The 20,832-nt window shown below is 43.7% G+C and overlaps 1 protein-coding gene across 2 annotated transcripts in view; it reads left to right on the top strand.

Annotated features, from left to right (window-relative positions):
- Positions 1-15,379: 15,379 nt before the first annotated feature.
- SDAD1 (SDA1 domain containing 1) overlaps positions 15,380-20,832 on the top strand; it is a 30,569-nt gene continuing 25,116 nt past the window's right edge. Inside the window, exons 1-3 of one of the 2 annotated variants that reach the window (XM_059385338.1) lie at positions 15,380-15,594; positions 17,712-17,816; positions 18,279-18,377. In XM_059385338.1, the coding sequence (XP_059241321.1) occupies positions 15,505-15,594; positions 17,712-17,816; positions 18,279-18,377 (294 nt within the window). In that variant the 5' untranslated portion in view covers positions 15,380-15,504. Of the gene's footprint in view, positions 15,595-17,711; positions 17,817-18,207; positions 18,378-20,832 lie in introns of those variants that run through there. The other variant, XM_059385344.1, reaches the window with a different exon arrangement.

Below are 20,832 nucleotides of genomic sequence, written 5' to 3'. Positions count from 1 at the left end.
TAACACATTTAACGGTAATTCTCATGTGTCCTTATTCATTTTCTTCCGCGTCAGATAGTGTATAATTGAGATAAAGACAAGGACTTCTTTGAGGACAGAAAAAAAACTTCAACTGATAATATGACGACAATGCCTTAAAGCAGCATTGACTTTGAAGAGTTATGTAGAAGGCAGTTTATTTCCTAATCCTGAAAGTTAAAGCTATTTCAGTGAGATATACACCTAGGAAACAAAAGATGCCCTCTTTTCCATATCCTGAAAGTATATATATTTAAATACCATAAAGCCTCATTTAGTTTTAGTGGAGATCTAAACATTAGAGAAGTTCTTTAAGGGTCCAGGAAACGAAGTTGAAGATGTTACGCAGTGTGGACTAAGAAAGTTGAGAATGTCCAAAGACTATCAGCCTTGTCCATTTGATGTACACGTGAGAGGCGGCCAGAAGGTGTGATGTTTGGACAGGAAGCAGCCGCTGACGATGGACATGACTCCCCACAAGGGCTTTAAGCTGAGAGACTGCAGGAGGCTGTGGAAGGAGCTATGATTTTGGATTCTGAGATACCTGGGTTCAGATCAGAAGCCCACCACTTACTATCTACATGAGCTTGTTCAAGTTCACTGCTTAACCTGCCTGTGCACCAGTTTCCTCATTCAGAATTGTTGTGAGGAACGGGCCCGGCATAGATCTGATGCACAGAAAGTACTTGGCATCAGTCCCAACCTTTAGTAACCACTCACCTCTGGTGTACCTCCCTTGCAACAGAGGGTTCCACATCTCATACACAGAGAGATGTTCCCAGGACTGAAAAAAAATACGTTGGAAAAGGCCCAAAGCTCATCTGACAAGTTCTCTGTATCTACATTTTTATACTCATAGTCCAGGCCATTATTGTCCCTTTCCTAGACTACAACGGGGGACGAGAGGCAGGCTCCCTGCTGAGCAGAGAGCCCGAGGCGGGACTCAATCCCAGGACCCTGAGATCACAACCCGAGCCGAAGGCAGAGGCTTCACCCACTGAGCCACCCAGGCACCCTCTCCTGTCTCTTTTGATCAAATTTTCTCTTCCTTACCATTCTGATGGCCAGAATAATCCTTTCAAAGTACAACTCATAGGATATCACCCCTTTGCTTAAAATACTGTAACTTATAATTCAATCAAGCATACCAGGACCTGCAAACCCCTTTGCGTTTAGGCCCTGCCTGCTTTCTGACATGCTCCCTCCGTCCTCCCCTTCCCTAACTGGGCCTCAGCCTCATCTTTCGGTCTCTCGAGCACACTGAGTTCATTTTCTTCTCATGGCCTTGGCACATGCTGTTCCCTGTCGTGCTGGGTTATGCTATACCAACTTGGTTAACCTGGGAACTCTGTTTCCGAGAATCTCCTTACCTGTGTGGTTCTAAGTCAGAATTAACCCAAGAGGCACTTCGGTGAGATTTGGAAGCCGGGAGTGAGGGAGTGGCCATTACTCTTGATTAGATAAAATGACAAACTTGTCATTGCGACTAACAACCGGCCCACAGCCTCCACCGGATACTTGGAAGTGCACCCACAGAGGCCGTTATCACACAGAAGCAACCGCTCCCCATAGGCCACTAGCAGTCCCCCTGTGGCACGGGATGGGTTAAGGCCTCTTGGATTTTCGTACAAGGTCAGATTTGTCCAGCTGTCCCAGTGCTTCTGAAGGGTTGACCGGTGAACCTTTGTCCAAGTCCCTGAATATGCTCCCAGACTTTTACTTCCAAAGGTCCTTCCTCGTTGCGTAAGACCTGATTCCTACAGTAAACCCTTTATTCCCGTAATACTCAGATAGCCTCTGCTTCCCTGATACCGGTGCCGCCTTCTTTGCATGACTGTTCCTGCCTCATCATCTGAGTATCAGCTCAAATGTCAAGTCCCAGAGTCTCTGTCCCTTCTCAAGCTTAATGAAATAGCCATCATGTCCCCAAACCCTCTCTACTGTAGTGCTTTCCAAAGTCGGGCATGCGTACCCTCTAGAACAGATGAAATGAGAATATTTATAACACTTTTACTTAAAGAAAAAAATTTTTATAAAGAAAAAGCTGAGGTCTCTAAATCTGAACCCAGCTTCACTCAATGCATTTGTCAGGTGGTCGTATCTTGCGGAGCTTTCCTGAGCAAAAAGTGAGACACCCGCAACTGGAAGACATTGACACACGCCCCCATCCGGTCACTTCCAGACATTGCAACGATGGATTGCCACTTAACGGGGGCGCCGCCTTCTCTGGCTACCTCTAAACAGACCTGGGATTACGAGGATTATAAAATAGAGTGCTAACGGAGCCCTCCTTCACAAAACGGGCCAGCAGCTTTAAAAGATTCCTACTAAGAAATTCATACGGGAGATAATATTAAGAATGCCAACATAAACTAACCAAAGAATAAGACACACATGCCGAGGATGCCTATTATAATTGTATCTAAAAGGACACACAATTTTGAAGATCTGGAAACTGTAATATGTTTCATTCTCCTTTATCACAATCTGATAAATCAATCAAACTTCATCACAATCTGGAATTTTAAATACATTTATATATTTTATATATTTTAAGGTTACTTTTGTGATAATTGCCAGCCCCCCCCCAAACACCAGTTTAAGTTTCCTGACGCAGAAAACGTCATCCTCTTCATCCCGCACCCACGGTGCCTAGACCAGAGCCTGGCAATTTGGAAGGACTTCATATGTATTTTTTTTACTTAAAGGACGTATGCTTCACCATAAATTTTTTTCTAGGCCTTTCCCAAATCACTCGCAACTACTCTCACCACTATTATTTAAAATTTCCACGCTCACTTCTGCCTTCAGCTTTGCTGATTCTCTTTTCTTCATTTGTTCCCCTCACCCCTCACTCCCGTCTGACCCCCACCCAATTCATGATTAAATCTGGCTTTCCTATCCCAGCCAGGACTCCATCCCAGGATGCTCCTGGAAACCCTGAAATCCTCCCACTATGACTACCCTGGCATAAACTTTAAGAATCGTTCCCTGATTTAAAATTTAAATTATTTTGCTCTACCAGAAAGCAGTTTGCATCTGAACAAAGTTTTTGTATTAGAACAGCTGGTAAAGAAATCAGTAAAATATTTAGTCAGTAAACTGTGCTCGTGACTTTAAACATCAGTGATCTCTAGGTCAGTTCGTTGGGAAAGCTATTTGAGATTTTTTTATCCGTCCTGGGAAAACAGAAAGTTACTTTCTTCAAAGAAAGGAGGATACGGGGTGGGGGTGGGGGGGGATTGCAATTACAGATGCTTTCTTCTTTGGCCTGTATAGAGAGAAGATGAAATTAAGTGATAGGGGGGAAAAGCAACCTTCCCTGCTGATAAGGAGTTAATGAGGTTCTTGGTAGTCACTAAGCCAAGATCACTTGAGGCATTTTGATAGGAAGTTATTTAAAAGTTCCCCGGAGGATTTTTGACCCTACATTTTAAGGAAGTAATTAAATCACAAAGAGCCTTAAATCTAAGTCTGTGAATAACATCATGAAATGGACCAAATTGATACAAGATTAGAGGGAAAGATGTCAAATTCTCCGTAACTATTGGCTCTCTTTCAAAGCTTGCTATATGAGCGGTGCCTGGGTGGCCCAGTGAGTTAAGCATCAGGCTCTTGATTTTAGCTCAGGATGGTGGGATTATGGGATGGAGCCCTGGGTCAGGCCCCACACTCAGAGGGGAGTGTGGAGAGTGGGGAGTGCCTTCTCTCTCTCTCTCTCTCTCTCTCTCTCCTTCTCCCTCTGCCCCTCCCCCTGCTCATGCTCTCTCTCTAAAATAAATAAATCTTTTTTTAAAAGCTTGCTATATGAATAAAGAAATTTCATTCTTTAAATATAGTATTTTATTGGGACGCCTGGGTGGCTCAGTTGGTTGGACGACTGCCTTCGGCTCGGGTCATGATTCTGGAGTCCCGGGATTGAGTCCCGCATCGGACTCCCAGCTCCATGGGGAGTCTGCTTCTCTCTCTGACCTTCTCCTCGTTCATGCTCTCTCTCACTATCTCTCTCTCAAGTAAATAAATAAAATCTTTAAAAATATATATATAGTATTTTATTATACTGTTTCAAGTTGACTGTTTTCATAAAGAATTCATTTTGCTATAGAAAGGATGGGGGGTTGCTGGTATTTCCATCTTGAGGGGACAAAGCCTGGCCTCTCCCTTCTGAGTAGAGCTCAGGACCCATTAGGCTCAAGCCTTTCTTAACCATCAGACACACTGAAATTCCTCCAGAGGAGGAACTGAACACCAAAATCTGTAATTATGAGAGAAATGTCAAAAATAAAACACATACCAGGAAATAAGTTTTGTTACTTAAAATTGTGATCAATCATTTCCATAAATTACCAGCAGCAGAACTGACCTCAAAGCAGATCGATATCTCTGGCCTGGAGCCTTAGATGAGGACCAGATTGGCATAGGAGTTTTTGTGGAATGGAAATTAAAGCAAGAGTGAGCTCAATTTCTCTGAAAAATAAAGAAACAGGATTGTCTCTGGCAGCTGGGGAGGGTGTTGGGGATTCTGGAACAGCTAAAAGAGAGGCAGGAGGGAGAGATGAGAAGGGGCATAGCAAGCCGGAGTAAAGGTAGAGACGGGCGGCGGGAGGTTCCCTGGCTCAGGATGACCTGCTCTAAAACATTGCCATGCACGGTTCCATGTTGAATGTGAGCCTTCCTGGGACTCTGGAAATACCGGGAAAGCTTTTGGATTTCTCACTGGTGGATAGAGGCTTTCATCACCCTACATGGATGCTGAAGGTGACTCCAGAAGGCTAGAACATTTTGGGGCCACTCGGGTTATGTGGCGGCCACGAACGTGTGCTGCTCAGAGCAAGAAAGACCCTGCCATTCAGCGACAAGCAGGCCCGTTAGCCGCAGCCTGGCTCCTGTCCGGTTTCGGGCCATGTTCTTACTGGGCAGCTTCCAGCCAACGACTGAGTACAGAAAGAGCCCTAGGGCCTGGCCATGTTTGCCAAAGGCAGGATTCCCCTCCTGGGCAGTCTTTACTGGGGAGCTCCCCACCGGGTCAACTAAGACTTTGTTAGATCTGCCTCACAGCCTGAGGCTATCTCTGCCCAGTTCTGCTGCCCCCCTGTTTTATTTTTGTGAGGGTTACCTCCCGTAAACCTCTGGTATGTCCGATTCTATCTCCATGCCTGCTTCCCAGAGAACCCAAATGACACAGGTTACATACACTTTTCATTTTGATCACTAAGTGTTAGCTGCATTATTTTTATCATTCTTTTTTTATTATTATTTATTTACTTGACAGACAGAGATCACAAGTAGGCAGAGAGGTAGAGAGAGAGGGGGAAGCAGATTCCCTGCTGAGCAGAGAACCCGATGCGGGGCTCTATCCCACGACCCTGGGATCATGACCTGAGCCAAAGGCAGAGGCTTTAACCCACTGAGCCACCCAGACGCCCCTTTTATTATTCTCTCCTACATCCCCAAACACAGACTTTTAACACCGGGAGGAAGCTTACAGACGAAAGTACAAGGTAGATTCTGGAAATGAAGTGATGTTACCTGTCTGCGACACACTGGCCGAGTAGTTCTGACAAGTCTCCTGGCCTCTCCGAGTAGCAGTTTACTCCTCTGTGAACTAAAGCATGAGGAACTAGGACCTCTAAAGTGTCTTGCAAAGCATTCAATGTTCACTCTTCTCTCCAGTGCACCATAGTTTTGACTTAATGGCTACCTGATGGCTTCACCTGGCCACATTTTACAATGATACTCCCAGCGCTCTTTAACTATGTTTATATTCAAAATAAACTGCTGGGGGGCGCCTGGGTGGCTCAGTGGGTTAAAGCCTCTGCCTTCGGCTCAGGTCATGATCCCAGTGTCCTGGGATCGAGCCCCACATCGGGCTCTCTGCTTGGCCGGGAGCCTGCTTCCCTCTCTCTCTCTGCCTGCCTCTCTGCCTGCTTGTGATCCCTGTCTGTCAAATAAATAAATAAATAAATAAATCTTTTTAAAAAAATAAATAAATAAACTGCTGTAGGGAACTAATCTAGGACTGCCAGAATGCGAGAAGACCACTTCTCTGGTCTTAGGCTATTTTAGCTTATTTTGATAGCAATGAGATAGAAATTAGAAAAGAATTTCTAAGGATTTCATTATTTCTTAATCTCCTATCAAATACAATGCTAAGTAATGTCCAGGTTCTTTCTACATTGCTCCATTCCTCTGCCTGAAAGTGAGAGTTTCCAACCATTCAGTGACTTTCTGTGGGTCTCTCAGGTCGAGGAGGGGGGTTCAGACAACAGAGGGGATGCTATTCCTTTTGTGGGTTTTTTGTTGTTGTTAAGATTTTATTTATTTGCCAGAAAGAGAGAGAGAGCGAGTACACACAAGCAGGCAGAGAGGCAGGCAGAGGCAGCGAGAGAAGCAGGTTCTGTGCCAATCAAGGAGCCCGATGCAGGACTCAATCCCAAGACCGCAGGATCATGACCTGAGCCGAAGGCAGCGGCTTAACCCACTGAGCCACCCAGGCGTCCCGATGCTATTCCTTTTGTAACTAAGAAGAACATTCTACGGAAGGTAGAGGTTCACAGCTCTCCCTAGAGCATCCTTGGTATAATCGTGTAGCCCCCTTCACGCCGACGTCAGGGAGAGACCAGTGCATGAGGCAGGCTACTCCAGGTTGGTAGGTAGCAGTTTTAGTAAATAAAGGGAACTTACACACTAGGTTTGTCTTGGGCAGCAGCAGGATGAATGGATCCCCACTAGTCCACCAAATCCTAAAAGTTTATAAAGAGGCCTTGACTGAGTTCTGTCCCATATACAGTGCAGGTGTTCTCAACATCACACCATTATCTCAAGACTACGTCCTTGGAGCAGCCTCCCAGAGCTGGAAAAGCAAGCGAAACCCACATTGGAATGTGGAGAGGGGGTGAGGAGCTTCCGATCTCCCAGGTCCAGCTCACAGGTCCACTGGCAGTCTTATCTTTCAATGACCTTCCTCAATAGGAAAGGAGAAAAGTATTCTCATCACTTTGATTTATTTCCTAAAATAAATGTGATCCTTGAGGTTGCAGGTCCTTGAGAATATCTCACCACAACCTTCATATCATTTGGGCCACAGAGAGGCCCTATGTTTTTTCCTAATATTGAGAGAAAGAAGAAGAAAAAAAAAAAAAGGCAAGGATAATTTATCAGCAAAGAAAGAGAATTTATACATATGACATCTTCTCTCCCCTTCTAGCAACTTGTCCTCTTGAATAGGACCCCAAAATGTTTGTATACTTTGCTAAAACAAAACAAACAAAAAATTAGCCATAGTCTATTTTATTTCTCATGTTGCGCTCACTTTGGCAGCACATATATTTTATTTCTCATGCGATAGAAGAATTATATAGTGGTATTAGAACATCTTGGGTCCAAGATGAAAATTTTCCGAATGGGTTCCTCTGACAGTGAAAAGCAGGAAGACCCAGACTCAACCACATTAATAGTCTTTACATTTTCTAAATGTAACAGCAGATCTTACAGAATAAGGCAATGAACTGCATTGATTTTATCTGGCACACCCAAGATATCTGGCAAAAGGATAAGAGCCAGCTTCTGCTTCTCTACCCTTTATGAGATTAAATATTGATATAATGCGCTGCAGTTTTATCTTCAAAGGAGCTATTCTCACTATCACAAAATCACGGAGTATCTTCCAAATACAACTAAAATGTTATCACCCTTTGAAGTCTGAAGTATAAAGACATAAAAAGGAAAGTCACTAGACCGATCTTGAGGAATATTTTGACATAAGAACTTGGCCTGTGGTTGTTTCAGAGAAAAAAAATTATATTAACCTTGAAAAGAAATTTGCCGTTACGTTTGCCCTTGGTCATTTTGGCAAATGGTAAAGTTTTCTTGTTTAAAAAATGCATGAGCTCCCTCCAGTGGCTAATCTAATAGTTCTTAAAAACAAGATATTTTAATTAGAAAAGGACTAAACACATGTCTGGCTTTTCTAAACATGATTGCTATTACTGGTTTCTAAAAGAGAGACAATAATTAGAATTCACGTGTTAGTCACTTACTGATCTTGAAGTAAATTTTGCCTGCGGATGTCTAAGATATTTTTTAAGTTGTTACTTTAGTAAATCAAATCGCTCAACTAAAGAGGCGGAAGACACAAGAGACCGTGTATTTATTCATTCAACAAATATTAACTGATGACCTACTATGTGCCACATATTGCCGTGAGTGTGGAGGATCGAACAGTGAACAAAACAAAGTCGCCGTCGTCATACTCAAGTGGCAGACAGTGAGACGACAACGGAGCTAGTGAATACACACTAGGCCAGAGGCTTACAAGAGCGATGGAGAACAACAGAGCAGAAGAAGGAAGTGTGCAGTGGCAGGCAGAGTGGGAAGTCCGGGAAGGCCTCGCTAGCAAGGGGTCTCTTGAGCAGACATGTGAGGAGAGCGAGGGAGTGAGGGTTGGGGGGCTTACGCCAGAGGAGGCGCTTGTGATGAGCCCTGGGTGTGAGACACAAGTGAGGAATCACTGAATTCTATACCTGAAACCAGTATTACACTATATGTCACCTAACTAGAATTTAAATAAAAACTTGAAATTATTAATTAATTAATTAAAGCAAATGTATTTCTAACTGAGAATTTTAAAAATCTCTTTAAAAATAGATTTGAAGAATCTTTTTATTTTTTTATTTTTTATTTTATTTTATTTTATTTTATTTTATTTTATTTTTGAAGAATCTTTTTAAAAAGCTGGGAGGTGCACCTGGATGGCTCAGTTGGTTGAACATCTGACTCTTGATTTCTTGGTTTCAGCTCAGGTCATGATCTCAGGGTCATTAAACCCTGTGTTGGGCTCCACGCTCAGCAGGGAGTTTGCTTGAAATTCTCTCTTTCTCTCTCTACCTAAGCCCCACCTGTCATGTGCTCTTTCTCTCTCTCTCTCTCTCTCAAAATAAATAAATCTTCAAGGAAAAAAAAAAGGAAACAGCAAGTGGAAAGGCCCTGAGGCTTGACACATTGAAGACAGGAGGCTATTATGTCTGGACGGAGTGGGCAAAGGAAAGTGTGATGGGAGAGAAGAGAGGAAGTGTGGGGTCAGATTGTGTCTGCCCTTCTCTGCCACTCAAGGACATTAGCTTTATTTATTTATTTAGCTTTATTTATTTTTTTTAAATTTTTTTTGTTTATTTTCAGCGTAACAGTATTCATTGTTTTTGCACCACACCCAGTGCTCCATGCAATCTGTGCCCTCCATAATACCCACCACCTGGTACCCCAACCTCCCACCCCCCGCCCCTTCAAACCCCTCAGATTGTTTTTCAGAGTCCATAGTCTCTCATGGTTCACCTCCCCTTCCAATTTCCCTCAACTCCCTTCTCTCTAACTCCCCTTGTCCTCCATGCTATTTGTTATGCTCCACAAATAAGTGAAACCATATGATAATTGACTCTCTCTTGCTTGACTTATTTCACTCAGCATCATCTCTTCCAGTCCCGTCCATGTTGCTACAAAAGTTGGGTATTCGTCCTTTCTGATGGAGGCATCATACTCCATAGTGTATATGGACCACATCTTCCTTATCCATTTGTCCGTTGAAGGGCATCTTAGTTCTTTCCACAGATCTATCTATGAAAGATATCATCCTCAATGGGAAAAAGCTTGCAGCCTTCCCGTCAAGATCAGGAACACAACAAGGATGCCCACTCTCACCACTCTTGTTCAACATAGTATTAGAAGTCCTAGCAACAGCAATCAGACAACAAAGAGAAATAAAAGGTATCCAAATTGGCAATGAAGAAGTCAAACTCTCTCTCTTCACAGATGACATGATTCTCTATGGAAAACCCAAAAGACTCCACCCCCAAACTACTAGAACTCATACAACAATTCAGCAACGTGGTAGGATACAAAGTCAAGAACATTAGCTTTAAATCTGAGTGAGGGGGTACCTGGGTGGCTCAGTGTGTTAAGCCTCTGCCTTCAGCTCAGGTCATGATCTCAGGGTCTTGGGATTGAGCCCCACATCGGGCTCTCTGCTCAGCAGGGAGCCTGCTTCCTCCTCTCTCTCTCTCTCTCTGCCTGCCTCTCTGCCTACTTGTGATCTCTCTCTGTCAAATAAACAAATAAAATCTTTAAAAAAATAAATCTGAATGAGAACAGAAGTTGGGGGGGTAACTTGATCCATTTAAGGGTCCCTCCAACCACTGCTATAAGGACACATATAATGGGGGGGCAAAGGAAGAAGCAGAGACCAGTTAAAGCTCAGTTACCAAACATGTTTCCAGGAGGGAGAGACTGTATCCAATGCTGCAGATAAGATAAAAGGATGAAAACTGACCATTGAATTTAGCGACATCAGGGTGACTGGTGATCTTGATGAAAACAGTTTTAGTGGAATGGTGGAAGCAAAGGACTGGTTGGCAGTTTCTTAAAAAGTTCAATAAAACCTATTATATGATCCAACCATCCACTCCTAGGCATTCACCAAGAGAAATGCAAATGTATGCCTGCATAAAAACTAACACAAATATTGATTGCCAGAATCTGGGAATAATTCAAACAGTCAACAGGTATATGGGCAAACAAATTACATTATACACATATGATAGAATATGACTAAAGAATTAAAGGAATGACTATTGATATACATACACAGCACAGATGCATTTCAAAATTATTATGCTAGGGGCACCTGAGGGGCTCAGCCGGTTAAGCGTCTGCCTTCAGCTCTGGTCATGATCCCAGGGTCTTGGAATCGAGTTCCATGTCCAACTCCCAGGGAGTCTGCTTCTCAGTCTCCCTCTGTCTGCCACTCCCTCCACTTGTGCTCATTGTCTCTCTCAAGTAAATCAATAAAATCTAAAAAAAAAAAAACACCAAAATCTTTCATTAAAAAAATTATTATACTTAATGAAAGAAGTCCGACACAAAAGAATAATGTATGGGGCGCCTCGGTGGCTCAGTCAGTGAAGCCTCTGCCTTTGGCTCAGGTCGTGATCTCAGAGAGCCCCGTGTAGGGCTCCCTGCTCGGAGGGGAGTCCACTTCTCACTCTGCTCCTCTCATCCATTCCTTTTGGCTCTCTTTCTCTTTCTTTCCCTGTCTCAAAAAGATAAATAAAAACTTTTAAAAAAAAGAGAGAGAGCAAAAAAAAAATGCCTGATTCCATTCATATAACATTTCTATAAATGCAATCTATGGTGACAGAAATAAAATTGCATGTTTGGGGACAATGGAGCACAAGGAAACTTGGGATAATGGATATATTCATTATCTTGATGGTGATAATGATTTTTTTTAAGATTTTACTTATTTATTTGACAGAGAGAGATCACAAGGAGGCAGAGAGGCAGGCAGAGAGAGAGAGAGAAGCAGGCTCCCCGCTGAGCAGAGAGCCCGATGTAGGGCTCGATCCCAGGACCCTGAGATCATGACCTGAGCTGAAGGCAGAGGCTTTAACCCACTGAGCCACCCAGGCGCCCCAGTGATAATGATTTTGTGGGTGCATACACATATCAAAACTCATCAAGTTGTACACTTTATGGCCAATATCTTGCACACTAATTACCTCTTAATAAATCTATAAAACAAATACATGTTCATAAAAAAACAAAGGGTAGAATCCCCTGTGGAAGCTCAAAAAATCCCCTTAGATGAGCTCAAAAAATACCACATCAAACCAATAGTACATCAAACCCATCATTCCCAGGTATTATTGTTTTATGTAAGGTTAAATAAGTAAAGAGAATATATTTCGCATCAGTTTAATGGAAAATTTCCATGGATCATCATATAGATCGTACCTCCAGTAACGAAGCTGGCATGAGAACTGGGTTTGTTCAACATTCTCCTTTTACAAGGAAGGAAATATTCCCTAAGGAGCCTCATGATGTTCTCTTACACAGATGAGACTAATGAACTTGGGAGGCTACCACCTGTCTCAATCAAGTTATTATTTGTCGTCTATGTAGCCCCCTCCCATATCAAAACTACGCGCTTTCAAGACGCAACTGTATACCCATCTTCATGAAACCTTTCCTTATCCTTTAAAACAAACACAATCTCTCCTTCCTTTAGCCACAGCTTCATTGTACCGGGCCAAAACACCCCTTGGTAGGGCTATCCGTCTCACAAAGTTCTGACCAAGGAGATAAATGCATTAGTGTTGCATTGTTCAGAACTCTTGTAAGGCTAGTTCAGCGGCAGCTGCACCCTTTCGCTTTCCCACATCTTCCTTCTTCCTACTGCTTGTAAGAAAGATTCAAGGGCTCAAGGCTGGCATTCAAGCTGCTGTCTGGAATATCACATTCCCGCAAAAGTCACCCCAAATAAAGATATGAGAAGAGGGTGCTTCTTATGCAATCAAAACTTAAACTAGCCCCTAGTCTGGGCGCCTGTAATACCGAGATTTTTACTCCAGTTTAACCCAGACGATCGGATCTGTATTAGAATTATTATAGGGTCTCTTCTGCAAAGATAGAAAGGGGATTTTCTTTCCTAGAGTAACTCACTTCAGGTCAAAGTTATTTAGGGATCAGAAAAAGATGGAAAGTTCCTTTGCCAATTCAATATATATATTTCTATAGGTATTTCTAAATATAGAAATGAATATGGAGTTTTCTTGGTATTGCTCTGGCTCATATACTTAAACATGGGGGGCGCCTGGGTGGCTCAGTCAAGCAGCTGCTGGGCTCTTGATCGAGGGGTCCTGGGATGGAGCCCCCTCATCGGGCTCCCTGCTCAGCGGGAAGCCTGCTTTTCCCTCTCCTGCTCCCCCTGCTTGTGCTCACTCTCTCTTTCTCTCTCTTTTTCTCTCTATCAAAATAAGTAAATTTAAAAAATATATATATATGTATTCAGTTAGTCACTCATCCTTCGTTTTCTCTTGAGCAGACTTACACGCCCTCCTTAGACGAGCACAAAAACCCTCCTATCAGAAGACTCCAGAACCTCCCCCGACTCATTTTTCTCAGCTCCTTCCGGGCTACACATCCCGATCCCAACATTTAGTCACACCAAACCTCTGGCCATCCCTTAAATCCACCAGGCTTTTTCAAGCCTTTGTACCTCTATACAGGCTTTTTTCTTCGTGTGGAAAACCTTTCTTCCCCTCCTCCAGAAAAGCTCCTCTTCTTTCAGGATTTCAATCAAGTAGTACCATAACTACGGGACGTTCTGGTTCCTCTAGGCTGCATTGTCCTTTCCATGGCTTCCACTGCTCTACTGTAAGAACATTTTTATTCATTTTAAAAGTGCTTATCTATTTGTCTCCCTTTTCAGTCTGTGAGTTCCCCAAGGGCAAATGCCCATGCCTCGTTTATTTTTGGATTCCTAGCACCTACCCTAGTTCCTGACATACAGGTGGCAAATAAAAGTTTGTGATATGGCCTGTTTTATTCATGTCATAGTTTTGTGATGGAAGAGTCATAGTACATAAGCTTGTGATTTTGACGGGAATTCTATTAAATAATTTCAAAAAGTTTTTTTAATATATTTCATTTTGAGGATACTTTTTTCCTAATACAACCTATAGACTTTTTTTTTTTTAAGATTTTATTTATTTGAGAGAGAGACAGTGAGAGAGAGCATGAGAGAGGAGAAGGTCAGAGAGAGAAGCAGACTCCCCGTAGAGCTGGGAGCCCGATGTGGGACTCCGGGATCATGACCTGAGCTGAAGGCAGTCGCCTAACCAACTGAGCCACCCAGGCACTCTAGACTTATTTTTAATTTAAATCTATGAGTGGGTTTTTTTTTTTAAGTTTTTTTTTTTTAATTTATTTACTCACATAAATAATATCTACACCTAGCATGGGCCTTGAACTCATCACGCGGAGATCAAGAATCACAGGCTCTACAGACTGAGCCAGCAAGATGCCCTTCTGAATAGGCTTTTAAAAAAAAAGGAAAAAAAAGAAAAAAAAATATATATGCCTACATTTCCTTCTTAATAATGTCATAAGAACCTGACTCAACAATTAATAAACAGAACAGCCATTTTCCAAACCTAGTTGAGAAATTAATGGTGGTTTGCACAGTCTTGATTTTGTCTGTGCTCAGGTGTGATTACAGTTACCCTGTTTTGGGCTCATTCTATCCAGTTCTGTGATGACCTGGAGTGAAATGAAGTTGCTGTCTTGTGAATTCCATGCTTTGTTTGTTTTTTAAAAATTTATTTATTTCAGTAATCTCTACGGAAAACGTGGGGCTTGAACTGACAACCCTGAGATCAAGTGTGGCATGCTCTGGCCTACTAAGGCAGCCGGGTGCACCTGAAATGGTTTCTCTTAAGCGAGAGGATACCACTGTCCCTCTACCAAGGCGGGATCCGTTACTAGGGGACCGCTGTGAGGCTCCTTTTTTTCTTTCTCATCTAGTTCCAGCCGAAACTGCACGGAAATCTTCAGCTTCCACACCGGTATGTATGACTTTGGGCAGTCACTTGCCCGAGCCTGCTTCCTCCTCTGCGCAGCGCAGATAATGACAGATCCTAATTTAGAGGGCTTTTCCGAGGATTAAATGAGGAATGCAAGCCAAGCGCCTGAATGTTGCCTGGCACGGAGGGAGCGATCTCGCGTATTTTTGCATGAACAACGCCCTACGTCGTTCTGGAGTCATTCACCGCACTTGTTGCACACCGTGAAACTGCAGAAACCCGTTCTCTCCGAATGACCAGCAGCCGGCGCCCGAAGAGTCCCTATAAAGCTTATAACAAGGGCGGTCCTTTACATACAAATTAATTTGCATTTTAAAATCAATCAGCACGATTACACTTTATCCAGGCCACACCCCTTTTCCCTCGGGCGACCTTCGGTGGGTTGAAACAACCAAAAACTAAACAAAAACAATTTAAAGTTACAGGGTTGCTGGGGGGGAGGGGGGTTGGGAGAAGGGGGGTGGGATTATGGACATTGGGGAGGGTATGTGCTTTGGTGAGTGCTGTGAAGTGTGTAAACCTGGTGATTCACAGACCTGTACCCCTGGGGATAAAAATATATGTTTATAAAAAATTAAAAATTATAAAAAAAAACTAAACAAAACCGATTTAAAGTTACAGCAAAAAAGCATCACGCGACTCATCGCTCACCCCCTCCCCCCAAAATGGGATAGATGGTGCTCTCTACTCCCAGAGGAAAAAGCTTCTGTCCTTAGGCTGTGGGATTTAAAAAACGATTAATTCTTATGTATTTGTTCCATAGGAGTGTCAGAATGGCGATATAAACTAATGTCTCTGCCGGTGGGGGGAATCAAAACCTCGTGCATACCCCTAATAAGCAGTTGGCGGTGGGAATAAATTTGACACTCCGAGGCTCCCGTAGGCTCTCCGGTTTCTGCCCCCTCCCCCTTTTTTTTAAAGAGCCAACATGGCGCCGCCTACCGGGCGTCCCTGGCGCTGTTTCCGGTCATTCTCGGAAGCGGGAGTCCCCCACGCGGCCGACACAGTTGGCGGCTGCCGGCGGCGTGGGGCTTCTTGAGACTCTTCGTGGCGGAGCCCGTCAGCCGCCGACATGTCCAGCAGAAACAACAACAAGCTGCCCAGCAACCTGCCGCAGTTGCAGAATCTGATAAAGCGGGACCCGCCAGCCTACGTGGAGGAGGTGGGAGTGCGGCGCGGCGCCGGGCCCGGCAGGGGGAAGGCGTGGAGGGGAGCTGGGTCCTGGGTCGCCCCAGGTTCTTCGCTTAGGTCCGGGATCCCTCGGGAGGAGACAGGTTGAGGAGGGGACATGTCTCTGGTTTCGTTCCCCACGTCGTGGAAATTGCTGCCCGTCACTGTTCTGAGTCCCTTAGAGATTTTACTTTATCATCATTAGTATTCTTTATTTGCTTTGGGGTTTCTCTCCCGATCTCATAGAGATGGAGGGACAAAGGCCCCCTCCCCATCTCCCAACTTCCACGTAGATTTCCAGCCTTTTGCTTCCAGAGACCCCTAAGTGGAGTGAGTCGGGGACGCGGGGTGAGCCGGTGTCGTGAGCCCGCCGCCGGACGTCTGCGCGCCCCCGGACGCCAGAGTCAAAGCTGGCCGTGGGGACAGCTAAGGAGCAGGGAGGGGTCCCGGTCCGGAGGGCTGTCAGTGCTCGCCGAGGGGACACTTGCTGAGCGGAAGGAAACGGGGCCGCGGCGTGTCCGGAGAGAAGCAGTTTTCCAGGGAGCGTCGGGATGGCTGCGGGGCCCCGGCCCCTCCCGAGAGTCCTTAACTCCTCGGGTCTGGGGATTAGAGGGGACTAAGGGGTGGCCTGGGAGTCCTGGACCTATGTGGTGACTGATGAACGTTAAGGGGCGTGGTGATACCCGTTCTTAACAATCTCAGGGCACGTAGTGGCGGCTGGACTGTGGCTACCAGGGGGAGGAAGTGAGATAAGGATCTTGCCGGGAGCGCACGGGCGTCTGGGGCCCCCTGCTCACTCCGGTCAGGAGAGCAGGGTCGTATCTGAAGCATGTAGGGGCTGTAGGTCTTTTTCTTGACTCCTGGTCTCGGAGAAAGGTGGAGGCCTAAGAGTTTTGTTAGGGGAAATCAAGAGTTTTGTTTTTTGACCATGCTAGTTCAAGATGTCTATTAACACAGATGCCAGGCAATTGGTGATAATGAATACGGAGTGCACTGGGCCCGTTAGGGCTGCTAACACAAGTACTCATTCTCAGGGTGCCTGGGTGGCTCAGTGAAGCACCTGACCCTTGATTTTGACTCAGGTCATGATCTCGGGGTCCTGGGATAGAGCTGTCATGGGCTCCCGTCTTGCAGGGACTCTGCTTGGAGAGTCTCTCCCTCGCCACTCCACCCACTCATGCCCTCTGTCTCTTTCTTTACTTTCTTTTTTTTTTTTTTTTAATAAATATTTATTTATTTGACAGAGAGATAAAGAGATCACAAGTAGGCAGAGAGGCAGGCAGAGAGAGGGGAAAGCGGACTCCCTGCTGAGCAGAGAGCCTGATGCACGGCTTGGTCCCAGGACTCTGAGATCATGACCTGAGCGGAAGGCAGAGGCTTTAACCCACTGAGCCACCCAGGCACCCCATCTCTGTCTCTTTCTAAAAATAAATAAATAAATAATCTTCAAAAAAAAAAACTCCTTCTCACAATGTCTCTCATACATTCACACAATTTAAAACTGTGCTCTGGAGCTGGAGAGTAGATATAGGGCATGAAACGGAGGCCTGGTGAGTTCCAACATTAGATTGCTGGGTTGTTAGAATTAAATATAATTAAATGAGATGATGTACATAATGACTTGGCATATAGCAAGTGTTGAATTAAGTGGAAGCTGTTATTATTTTTGTGTATTGCTTTTGCTGTTGACACATCCTATCTAGAACTCCAGGATAAAATCCTAATCATTATTTGAAGGAAGACGGGGATTTTGACTAGAGAATTTTATATAGTTGCAATATAATTTACTTATTCTGACTTATATTTTTCTGCTGCTGGGAGTGTTCTACATATTGAATATGAGTTTTTGATTCTTGCTTTAATGTGCTTTACACCACATCACCTACGTTTCTAATGATAAAGGGAAGGGTCTTTAGATTACCTATGATGTGCTCACATTTTTCAACACTTACTTTGAAGAAGGCCGGTAAGGAAAGGATGTTCCTGCACTCTATTGCCATACCTTTTTCTCCATGCCACTGTCAGACATGTCTACTAAGTAATTTCTCATTCTTTACTGAGAAAGCCATATAATAGAAGATGACCAACTGAAATTTTATTTTCCTACAGTTTCTACAGCAGTATAATCACTACAAATCCAATGTGGAGATTTTCAAATTACAACCAAATAAACCCAGCAAAGAACTGGCAGAGCTGGTGATGTTTATGGCACAGGTAAGAGGATTTCTGAGTAAAACATAGACCAGTTGTTTTATACAGTTTGCAGACTATTTTTCCAGTAATACCCAACCTTATTCCAGTTACAAATGGAAATTTAATTAAAAAAATTTTTTTTAAGTTTCCCTTTTTGCAAATTTTATTTTCTCCCTAAACTGAATTAGAAGATTTTGCTGGAGCGTTTCACAGAACCAACCAAAGCAAAATTTTGAGGCTGTTTGTTTTTTTTTTGTCAAATTAATCATAAAAGCAGATTCTAATTCCGGTCACACATGTTTTACTAAGATTAGAAGAAATATGAAAGAAGTCAGGAAATTGGCATGTAGAATAGAAAAATGATTTGAAACCGTCTGCTTCTGTGAAACAGCCTTTTACTCTCCTTTTGCAGAGCGTCATGTGTATGTGCATATGAATTATAGGAGAGAAAGAAACTTCAGAAGAAACTTTGCTTTGTTACAGATTGGTCACTGCTATCCAGAACATTTAAGTAATTTTCCTCAAGAGTTGAAAGATCTTCTCTCCTACAATCACACTGTCTTGGATCCAGATCTTCGAATGGTAGGTCCAGTATTTGGATTGATCTGTTGTGCTATGTTTATGTGTGCAAATAATATGTGTTTAAATGAGGACAGCCTCAGCTAAACATCTTCTTAAAATGTAAATCAGAATGTATCACCTGTTCCTTAAAATCTTTCTTTGGCTTCTCATCTATACTTAGAATAAAACTCAAAATTACTAACATGGCCTGTAAGTCCCTATATGATCTGCTTCTTGCCAATGTTTTGATTTTGTTTGTTTGTTTGGGGTTTTTTTTTTTCTTTTAAGATTTTATTTATTTATTTGACAGAGATCACAAGTAGGCAGAAAGGCAGGCAAAGAGAGAGAGGAGGAAGCAGGCTCCCTGCTGAGCAGAGAGCCTGATGCAGGACTCAATCCCAGGACTCTGGGATCATGACCTGAGCCACAGGCAGCGGCTTAACTGACTGAGTCGCCCAGGCGTCCCAAGATTTTATTAAGTAATCTCTGTACCCGGTGTGGGGTCCGAACTCACAACCCTGAGATCAAGAGTTGGATGCTCTACCAACTGAGCCGGCCAGGGGCGTCTGCCAGTAGTTTTGAGCTCATCTCCTTTTTTGCTACACTCCTCGCTCTCCGATCTTTCTGTTCGTCCAGCATGCTAACCCTGCCGGGATGTTCCTTTGAATACGTGTTTCCTGCTAGTCACTCAAATCTCTTATGCATTAAGAACCCTAATTATAATTTACAGTTTTTACAGTGCTTTATGTATTCCTTTATTTTTAAATTTTAAGAGTTTGGGGGTGTCTGGGTGGCTCAGTGGGTTAAAGCCTCTGCCTTCCGCACAGGTCACGATCCCAGGACCCGCATCGGGCTCTCTGCTCTGCGGGGAGCCTGCTTCCTCCTCTCTCTCTCTCTGCCTGCCTCTCTGCCTACTTGTGATCTCTGTGTGTCAAATAAATATATAAATAAATCTTAAAAATATAAATAAACAAGCAAATAAATAAATAAATAAATTTTAAGAGTTTGAATAAAATTCAGTTCGAATTGGGCAGTGCCAAACCAGAATTGATTAGGAGCACTCCTATAATGCTTGATTTTGTAAATCTCATTAACTGGCCAGCTTGAGCATTTAAATATCGTCGCTTTAGAGGTTGATATTCAGTCCTGGCTGAGATCCCCTTTACCAGCCCTGTGCTCCCGCCTCCCTCGCCTGGGGTGAACAACTGTCCTTTCTCCGGTCTCCGGCTCAGTGACAGCCCCCGCATCTGGGAGGTTGCCCTCTCAGCCTGTCGCGGGTACCTGGCTATCCCAGAGGTATAAAAGCCCAGCCTCTTCTCTCAGTGTGGGTCCAACTTTATGTTACAGTTTGTGCTCCAAGGCTTCTGTGTGACTGGCCTAGAGCTGATCTCCAGCCCAGGACGTATCCTTGCTCAGCTTTTCTTTGGTCTGCCCTACCCTGCTTCCTTTACTTCTCTTCTAGAAGAGCCCACCCTCGACAAATCACTGTACTGAATCGGCCTCTGCTTCTTGGGAACCCAGCCTAAGGCATTTTCAGATTTCATACCTCTGCTTTTCAGACACCCCTGCAGCAGGTAGAACTGACACAAATATTATGATCACAAACATGTTAATATCTTATGCCAAAACTTATGCTACCTGTGTAGATTCAGTTTTGTTTCTTTCTCTTACATTTTCCCAGACTTTTTATAATTCTACTGTTTTTATACTTCTTTAGGATTTTATTAATTTGATTAGGCCTGAAAGAAGAGATAGCATCAGACAAGCCAGAGTTTCAAGGTCTAGGTTGTCAACTGAATGACTTTCAGTTGGGATGTGGGACCTGGCAGCACAGCTGAAGAGACTTCAGACTGTTAGTCAAAGGACGTCTACTTACGTCATAAAACTTCAAGTCCCTATAGGTCATACAGATTGGGATTTTGAGTATGAGACTTACTGTCTTCCCAAGGAATTAGGTTTCCTTTAAGTTTTGTGTGTCTCATAGTACCCAACCAAACCAGTCTGCAGGCATTGTTAAATAAGTAAATGTGTGTGTTTCTTTATAGTTCTTTATCGTGATTAATGGGTTTTTAAAAAATAATTTATGGAGATTTCCTTTCCTTGGAAACAAGGGATTGAGTCTGTGTAATTAGCATTCCTCTTTAAAGGATTCGTTTAAAAAAGCTGGTGGATCCTCCATTTTTTTTAAGATTTTATTTATTTATTTGTTTATTTATTTGACACACAGAGCGAGCACAAGCAGGGGGAATAGCGGGCAGGTGGAGAGGGGAAGCAGGCTCCCCGCTGCGCAGGGACCCTGATGCGGGGCTCCATCCCAGGACCCCGGGATCCAGACCTGAGCAGACACATAACTGACTGAGCCACCTGGGCGTCCCTAGAACAAACTGGTGGCTCCTCTTTCTAATTGGTGATTGTGATGACCACCGGTCCTTTACAGCTGCTGGACTTTCTGCCTAGTGTTTGGTTATTTTCCCAG

This window comes from Mustela nigripes, chromosome 1, assembly GCF_022355385.1.
Source record: "Mustela nigripes isolate SB6536 chromosome 1, MUSNIG.SB6536, whole genome shotgun sequence".
Classification (NCBI taxonomy): domain Eukaryota; kingdom Metazoa; phylum Chordata; class Mammalia; order Carnivora; family Mustelidae; genus Mustela; species Mustela nigripes.
The sequence above is the reverse complement of the archived record's forward strand: the minus strand, read 5'-3'. Positions and strand labels throughout refer to the sequence as shown.